At 52.0% G+C, this 8,271-nt stretch overlaps 1 protein-coding gene across 2 annotated transcripts; it reads right to left on the bottom strand.

Moving 5' to 3' along the window:
- Positions 1-577: 577 nt before the first annotated feature.
- TBL2 (transducin beta like 2) lies at positions 578-8,140 on the bottom strand. Of its 2 annotated transcripts, none has more exons than XM_003998572.6 (7): positions 7,858-8,140; positions 6,012-6,142; positions 5,592-5,776; positions 4,967-5,118; positions 4,500-4,626; positions 4,060-4,212; positions 578-3,828 (listed from the first exon to the last, which is right to left on the bottom strand). In XM_003998572.6, the coding sequence occupies exons 1-7, from the start codon at positions 7,985-7,987 to the stop codon at positions 3,366-3,368; spliced, it is 1,341 nt and encodes a 446-aa protein (XP_003998621.2). In that variant the 5' UTR covers positions 7,988-8,140; the 3' UTR covers positions 578-3,365. The 2 variants fall into 2 exon arrangements, with proteins under 2 accessions (XP_003998621.2, XP_044903989.1); XM_045048054.1 differs by lacking the exon at positions 7,858-8,140 and adding an exon at positions 7,368-7,805.
- Positions 8,141-8,271: the final 131 nt, after the last annotated feature.

An 8,271-nucleotide genomic window follows, 5' to 3' on the forward strand; every position in this document is an offset into this window, starting at 1 on the left:
ACTGGAATTGTGTAGAGAAGCACATGAATCCCCAAATTATTAAGTTTCTAGATACGCGGCCAATTTGGGGCAACGTTCAGTCTAACGCTGAGATGACCTACTATCACTGAGGACTCATCACGACAGTGTCTGCTTTCTACTCGCCTCCTGTCATCTCCAGCTACAGAACAATCTTAAATATTGAGGATCCTTCTTACCTTGATAGAAATTGACCAAGACTATTCATAGATCTCTAAATGTGCACTTTTGTGGTTTACACTTTTTTTCTATTTTTGATGATTGATAAAAATAGGCTATATACATTTTAAATATTTCCCCAGTTTTTTATTTTGAAAAATTGCAAACCCACAGAAGTTCAAATAGTACTAAAATATTAACGCCGCCTTCACACACACACACATTTTTGATCAAAAAAACCCACGGCGGCCTCTGCTCTATGTTAATATCCAGATACCTTCTCCATGCTTACGAGAGAAGCAGCCTCATGTTTAGTGAGAGGAGCAGTGTCCTCAGGAAGCCTCAGTGTTCTTTTTTGTAGGACTTCACTGATCGCATTAGAAACTCACAGCCCTGCAAGGCCCTTTGCACAGGATTTATTCCCATTTTACAGATGAGGAAACAAACTCAGACAGGCCAAGTGATCTATCTGCTCAAGGTTTGTCAGTAAGTGACCCAGACGAACCTGGAACCAAAGACTTCTGACTTCAGTAACTCAACATATTCGGGTCACTTCTCTCCTGGATATACAGTGAGAGTAAAGCCGGAGCCAAACAGATATGCAAAGAAGTGTTTTAGCTACATTCTTCTGACCGTCTGAAAGCAAATATTCACTAGGACCCATGTGCACAGCATTATCAATGAGAAGTCTTATCAGGAGCAAAAAACTGCAATGGAAATGGAGAGCAGAAGGGTGCACACAGAGGGTATAGAAATATCTGTTAACCGCCCCCAATTCGACTTCAGTATTTACCGAGCGCTTACTCTGTTCCTGGTATTGTGCTTGGGATACCGAGCAAACAAGATAGACAAAGATTCTGCCCTTGTGGAGCTCACATGCCCGTGGGCTAATGAACAATCCAGAAGCTGCCAATGAGAGATTGGTGGGCTGCATCTGGCCCACATTAGTATTTTGTCTGGTCCACAGTTTCATTTTTGTCTTTTTATAATAAGTCGCCAACTTCCAGCTTCTCTGAAACAGGCAACTTCTGTGGGATTCCCGAATAAGAAGTAGCAGCCCCTCCGCCGCCAGGACACGTGTCTTCTGGAGATCACTTCAGTTCCCAGGATCTCCCACTGTCTTACACCCAGGCAACTGTGGCCCAACTCATGCATTTGCGTTTCCTACGCGACATCCTAAAGCATTTAAGCTGAAACCCCTGAAGCAAACAAATATTCAAAGGAGATCATTTCAGATCAGATAAAGTCATACAAAAGAAATAAAATGAGCTAACGTGACAGGAGTGACAGGATTGGTGGAAAGGGCTACTTCAGACTGGGTGGCCAGGGAGGGTCTCTCCGAAGCGTAACTGAAACAGAGAACTGCATTACCAACAGGAAAAATGCTTCGAAGCAGAGGGAACAGCACGGGCACAGGTTCCACTTGGGGCAGGAAATAACTTGGCCTGGTCAAGTGACAGCAGCAAGTTTGGGGTGGTTGGGAGAGGGGTAAGAGGTTCACAGAGGAAGGAAGAAGCCAGATTACACAGGACCTTAAAGGCCATGATGAGAATCTTGGATTTTATTCCAGGTGCGATAGGAAGCCTTTGGAAGGCTTTTGCTTGGGAACAATGTGATCTGGTTTCAAAGATCATTCTGGGATGCAGGGAAGTGATGTGAACGAGGCAAGAGAAGAAGCAGGGAGACCAACAAGAAAGCTGGATTATCGTAGTCCAGCAGGTGACAGTGGCTAGAACCAGGATGGTTAACAGAAAAGATGGAGAAAAGCAGATTCAGGATACAATCTGGAGTAGAACCAAAAGAATTTCCTGATGGAGTGGATGGCAATAGCGCCAGTGGGCCGGAAGGATTAACGAAAAGGGAGTAACGAGAGAGAACTCCAAGGTTGTGCCTTGTTCAAAGGGATGTCTAGGGGAGGCCCCCATCGCAGGGACCGAGGGCAAGACGGGGATTGGATAAATTTTGCCAAGACGCAAGTCATCCTAGAGCCTCATTTCCCTTCTCCCACACCCCAGCATTCTCAAATCCAAAAAGCTGAACTTGTAAATGCCTCACCTCTTACCAACTCTATCCCTGCAACTTCAGACCCACCGCCTCCGTCTGGATCCAATTCTGTCTCTTGCCGGGACTTTCCCAACAGCCTTCTACAGCTATGAATTAACTAGCAAAAAGCACTTACTACCCACGCGTACCTCTCTCCCACTGGCCATCCTCGATGGCAGAGATGACACCCTATTCGTATTCATCCCCGGTGCTAGTGCTGTGCTGGGCCCACAGTGGGCACTCAAATATTTGATGAACTGAAAAGAGGTCTCCTCAGATAGAATACAACCTCCTTGCAGAGAGGAGTCCTATCTTGGAATTCTAGCATTCCTCTACACAACTTAAAGAACCAGCTGCCAAATGTATAATCAAGTTCCAGAAACTTCGCCTTCCCAAGGGACGGGTTTCTTTCTTTTTCATTTAGTTTCAAAGTATTGAGTCCCATATTTACCTGGTAGTTAAGAAACGAGATTGGCCAACAGACAACGTATATTATTACTCTTTTCCACTTTTCTTCCAAATCTAGGGACTTTATATGTGCATACGTTAACGACATCTTTGTAAGGAGGCCAAGAGAGAGGATTATTCTCCATTTTACAAGAAAAAAAACTGAGGCACCAAATGAAACCCCTAAATTCCTTTTTGATGGAATTCGGAGCTTCGCCTGGATTAAGACTGGTCCTTCCCTGACACGATCCCACAGTTCTGTAATTGGAGGGTATCCCAGGCTCCCACCCCTGCAAAACTGCTGGTGAGTACTCAGGGATTCCCTGGGTTTTGCCTCCACAACTGCAAACTCCTTTGGGTACCAGGGTGTGTTGCCCCAAGGTCAAAGGCCATGTCCTCTCTCTCCAACTGTCCATTTCCCTCAGCACCTGGTGAAGATAGATTCCATCCCTTGGGCCCAGGAGAAAGAGAAGCACCTTGGTTATTAGACCAGGAAGTCAAGTAAGACCAGGAGTCACAAGTGGCAAGAAGAGAGAGATCAAAATAGGCAAGAAGAGTTTCAATGGGGAAAAGGAGAGAGGAGCCACCACTAAAAATCCAAATACTCCTTTCAAGAGGCTTCCAGCTGAGGAGTACCTGGGAGGAGGAAGTGGCAGCCGTGGCGCAGGCCAGATCCTTCCTGCCACACCCGCCCAGAGTCATTTCTTCAAGGCGCCCAGGCTTCTCAGAGCCTCCTGGGCCTGGGTCAGCTGCTGCTGCAGCCTCTGGCGGGTGCTCTCGTTGGAGGCCCGCTTCAGGAGGCCCTGCATTTCTTCTACCACCGCCCGATGGCCAGGGGTGTTGTGGAAAAGCCGCACTGCCCGGTCCCCACAGGAGGCCAGAAGCCGGCCAGTGATGTCAAAGGACAAGTCAGTGATACACTCCCCATGGACCTGCTCAAAGCACTCCTCCTTCTCACCCCGCCGGGTGTTGTAGAGATGAATACTGCTGCCACTGGCCAAGGCCAAGACCTGGGCGTCAGGGGAGAGAGCCAGGCGGCACGGCATGGTGCTCGCCTCTTCAAAGCAGCCTGTCCTCAGCAAGTAGGGATCCTGCTGCTTCTTGTACTCCACATCTGTGTCCCACAGTTTCCACGTCCCGTCCTTGGAGACCGAGGCCATCCTGCAGCATGGAAAATCACGGCTCGAGCCCCAATGCACCCTGGAGGGGAGGGCACTGGGACAGCATTAGGGGCTCCAGCTAGGAAGCCAAGTACACGGCTAGGTCTACTTCCTGCTAAGGGCCGGGCACTCTACCCACTTCAGAGCTGCTGCAGAGATAGGCAAAAAAAAGGCCCTGGTTGCCAACAGGGGCTGGGAGCCGCTGGTAAGACATCAGAGAGGATTCACTCACCTGCGGGAGTCATTGGAGAAAGCGAAGAAGTGGACGGCGGCCGAGTGACCCTTCAGTTCAAAGGCTCGCACAACCTCCTGGAAGTCCCCTTTTTTCCCAAAGCAGACTTCCCAAACTTTGACATCCGGGGTGAAGCCACACGAGGCCACAAACCTGTCACACAACCAGATTCCTTTACAACTTCATCTTGAGGGCATTTCATTTCTGCCAACCTGCTAAACCTCATTCCTGAGAAAGTTCATCATCTTCTACCTCAATAACACTGTGCTTTTAAGAATATGACCTCGGTCCATCCTCATGGCCAGGCTAGAGGATACATGGTACCCCCACTGCACGTGATTCCATACGGTCTGCTCCTTCCACTATCTGAAGCGGGCTCTCTGCTCTGCTCCTGGCCATGCCTTCTGCCCATCCCAGATGCCAAGTCCCTCCCTCCTCACCTGCTACAAGGGGATATAGCAGCATGGGTATTGTTCATCTGGTTAGTGTTGATGGTAGACAGCACATGACCTTTCAGATTCCAGATGAGGATAGTTGTGTCACTGGAAGCAGTCATGATGAACTTCCCTGAGAGGGCAGGAGGGTGACATGAGCCAAGGTCAAGGCCCTGACCACGTGTCATCCTCTACGCAGACACTGACGAAGGTCTCCGCTGTCCCAAGAATCCATGCTCCCCTCCTGGACCAAGGGTCACCACAGACTAGGATTTTGCTGAACGCTGTGGGTCTTACCTGCCTCCCCTGGGGACCTGCTGTGGCTCCCAGGACTCCAGGGGAACCCAGAGCCAGAGTCCCTTTGTCAAAACTAGGGCTGAGCATAACTCTCGGGCAGCATTAACTCATTCGGCCAATAACTGGGGCTGTTCCCTCTAGTCTTAGGTAAGCTCTGTCCTCTGCAAGCCTCTTACCTGTGTCGGCAATGCCGATGTTGATGACGGGTGCCTTGTGCTTTTTGGGAAAGTCCTCTGGGGTGGCCGTGAAGGTATAGCCTCCATCCTCTCGCTTGGTCATCTTGAAGACACGAAGGGTGTCTCCGTTGGCCAGCCAGACGATGAAGGCTCTAGAGACAGGTAGCAGACAAGGCACTCACTTGTTTGGACACGGAGGCCTGTGTGTGCCAGTTCCTATGCTAGGCTCTGAGGAAAATCATAGGCCTTCCTTCGTACCCCAGTCCGGCCCTGCAACTTAACCCCTTGGCTCAAAACCTCTTACTACTCCTCAGAAGGTAGGCCTCTCCCAGCTTTGGCTCTTTCAGTTTCTCTCTAGGGTTTGGAAAACCATGACAGCTCCCAAGACGAATCTGGAGCCAGGCTTTGGTACTTCCCAAGTAGGAACACACCTTCCCCTCTCTGCTTCCTTGCTGTGTAAAATGCACAGACCTCCAGGGAGCCCCGGGCGGTGCTCAAGCTGTCCAGTTCTCTTTCTGCCACCCCCAGGGAGGCCCGGGGTCCCCCCTCACCATCCCAAGTCAGGTATGGGAAGGACAGAAGCCTGGGCTTCTGCAGGCACAGCTGAGGCTCCATCTTGTCGCACCTGCAGTCAGGGCTGAAGCGCACCAGGGTGGCGTGGTCCAGCTCCACGTTGGCTCTCATGCTGCGGTGCTCCCGCTGCAGGAAGTCCTTGGTGCTCCAGATGCGGACGGTGCGATCATCTGCACAGGTGGCCAGGTACTTGCCATTGCTGCTAAAGTCCATGCAAGATATGTTCCCACTGTGGCTCTAAGGGAAGGGTTGCAGGAAGTATGAACAGGGACCCCTTGGGTAGACGGAGTCTGTTGCCTGGATTAACAGCAAGCTGCTGATAGGGTATGATGAGAGGGGACAGGATGGGGCAGCCCCCACTGATTTTGGTCAGCGGCAGCAGGGTCTGTCGTGTGCACAGAACACTAAAAAGGAGAAGTCTGTGGGGGTGTGAGTCTTTGTATATGTGTGCTGAGCATGGGTACCCATGTACCTTCAGTGCTGCAGCCAGGAGGCGGTGAGTAAAGTTGTGTTGTTGTGGCTTCTCCTTGCGAACTCGCTGATGCTGTTTCTGCTTCTTGGATCTCAAGGACTTGTCAAGTGGAAGTCCATTTGCCTTCTGGCCTGTGAGGAAGGGCCGTGTCATCTAGCCATCCGCTCACTAAGCATTCCTGGCCGCCTATAATTGGCCAGGAATCGAGGGAGCATCAAGAGATGACCAGGCAGGCCCCGGGCTCGAGGAGAGAGAGTGATGGGAGTAAAAACAGGGCTTTGGAATCAGACTGGGTTTGGATTGTAGCTCTACCACGAGGGCTCTTGAGGAGACTGCTTGCTGTCCGGCCACATAGCACCTCAATGCAAGTTAGAAAAGGAGCCCTCTCTGCAAGAACAGCTCAGTGGGTACACAGCACAGCCAACAAAGGGCAGATCCTTGGCCACACATCCCTAGGTAGGAAATAATGTGCACAACCAAACCTGGTGGTCCTGGGCTTGGGCAAGTTATTTAATTGCTCTGGGCTTGGGTTTCCTTAAAGAGAAGTTGTGAGAAGTGGACAATATATACAAAGAAGAGAAGCAGAGTACCCAAGACGAGTATTAAAGGCTCAGAGGACTCCCAGAAGGAACTCAAGGATGAGAGGTAGTCAGTACCTGTTGAGGGAGTACCTGTCCTGTGCCAGAAATGGTGCCAGTCACTTTTGTATAAAATAGCTAATTTAGGGGCAGCTGGGTGGCTCAGTCGGTTGAGCACTCAACTCTTGAGATGAGCTCAGGGCATATGATCTTGCGGTTTGTGAGTTCGAGCCCCGCAGAGGCCCGGCGTCTGGGTCCGAGACGGCAGTGGGGAGCCTGCTTAGGATTCTCTCTCTCTGCTCTTCCCCTGCTGGAGCGCTCTCTCTCTCAAAATAAACTTAAAAAAAAAAAAATAGCTAATCTAATTGAGAATCAGATCAGTTGCAAAGTGGGCATGTGTTAGATTACTGCAGATGCTCCTTAATTCGTACAGAAAAAAAAAACTCCCGAGGCTCCTATACAGAGACCACCACGACCCGCCCTCTCCAGCCTTGTCCCGCAAGCGTCCTGCTCCCCCCTGAAGGGCATACCAAATGCCGTTTCAGAACTCCTTGCCTTCATGCATGTAACCTTTGCCAGCAGTATTCTTCCTCCCTCCTTGGCCAAACTCTGACCGTGTATCCTTCAAGACCCCACACCACGTGTTTCCTACTCTCAGCGAAGATTTTCTTGACCCCTCCCCACCGAAAAAGCAGGGCTGACCACTCCCACCCTTGGGTTTCCTGGTGCTAGGACTGACCTCTTCTGTGACACCTATTACAGTGTATTTTTCACTTACATTTTCGGATGTTCTTCTCCCTTACGCGGCAGTGTACTTCCTAAGGGAAAAGTCCCGACACCTACTGCGATAGTATGTATATACTTCAATAAACGTTGCTCATGTCGGAGAATGAGTCGGAGTACTTACAAATGGTGCCCGTCTACCCTCACCCCTCCCTATTTTCCTAAAATAACGAACAAGCAGCGCGCTCGAGAGAGTTTACAGGGGCTCTCGCGGCAACCCCGGGGAGACGCTGGGGCTCAGCGGGACAGCGCCTCGTCCTCGGCCACCGAGAAAGTGGCAGCGCCGGACCCACGCTGTAACTAACCCTCCCGAAGAGGCGCGACCAGCCCGGCGAGCCGGCACCTCGTCTCGAGAAGCGAAACTCATTTAACAAAAGGAGAAACTGAGGCCCACGGGGTCCCCCCCCCAAACCGCAGGTCGGACCGGTGGGAGGCCAGGAACATGGTCCTCGTGGGTCGCCCCCACCCTCCCCTGCCCCACTAACCGGCGGTTCGGCTGCTCGTCTCCTCCTCCGCGCGCAGCCACCCCCGCGCTACCGCCGCCGTCGCCATCAAGGCCAGCAGTCCGAGCAACAGCGACAGGCCCATCAGCTCCGGCAACTGCGGCAGCTCCATGACTGCACTGCCGCTGCCACCTCAGCCTCTAACTACGCGGGCGCCTGCACGCCTCCGCGGGACCGCGCACGCACACAGGACGGGGCCGGGTCTTTGGCGCGTCCCGAGGGGCGGGGTCTGGCCGTTGGGCATCTTGCGGGGCGGGGCTTGACCTTCAGAGCGTCCAAAAGGGCGGGACCTGGCTTACGGAGTGTCTCGCGGGCGGGGCTTGACCGTTGGTGCGACTCGCGGGGCGGGGCTGGACCGTTGGCGCGTCCAGAGGGGCGGGGCCTGGCTGCCGTTGC

This window comes from Felis catus, chromosome E3 (assembly GCF_018350175.1).
Source record: "Felis catus isolate Fca126 chromosome E3, F.catus_Fca126_mat1.0, whole genome shotgun sequence".
Lineage (NCBI taxonomy): Eukaryota > Metazoa > Chordata > Mammalia > Carnivora > Felidae > Felis > Felis catus.

What these genes read in the sequence shown, in the direction of transcription:
- TBL2 (XM_003998572.6), bottom strand. Translation starts at nt 7,987, where the DNA reads ATGGAGCTGCCGCAGTTGCCGGAGCTGATGGGCCTGTCGCTGTTGCTC. An exon ending in CATCGGCATTGCCGACACAG is followed by an intron (nt 4,627 to 4,966) that starts GTAAGAGGCTTG and finishes CTGCCCTCTCAG; the next exon opens with GGAAGTTCATCATGACTGCT. An exon ending in GCTATATCCCCTTGTAGCAG is followed by an intron (nt 4,213 to 4,499) that starts GTGAGGAGGGAG and finishes GTTGTGTGACAG; the next exon opens with GTTTGTGGCCTCGTGTGGCT.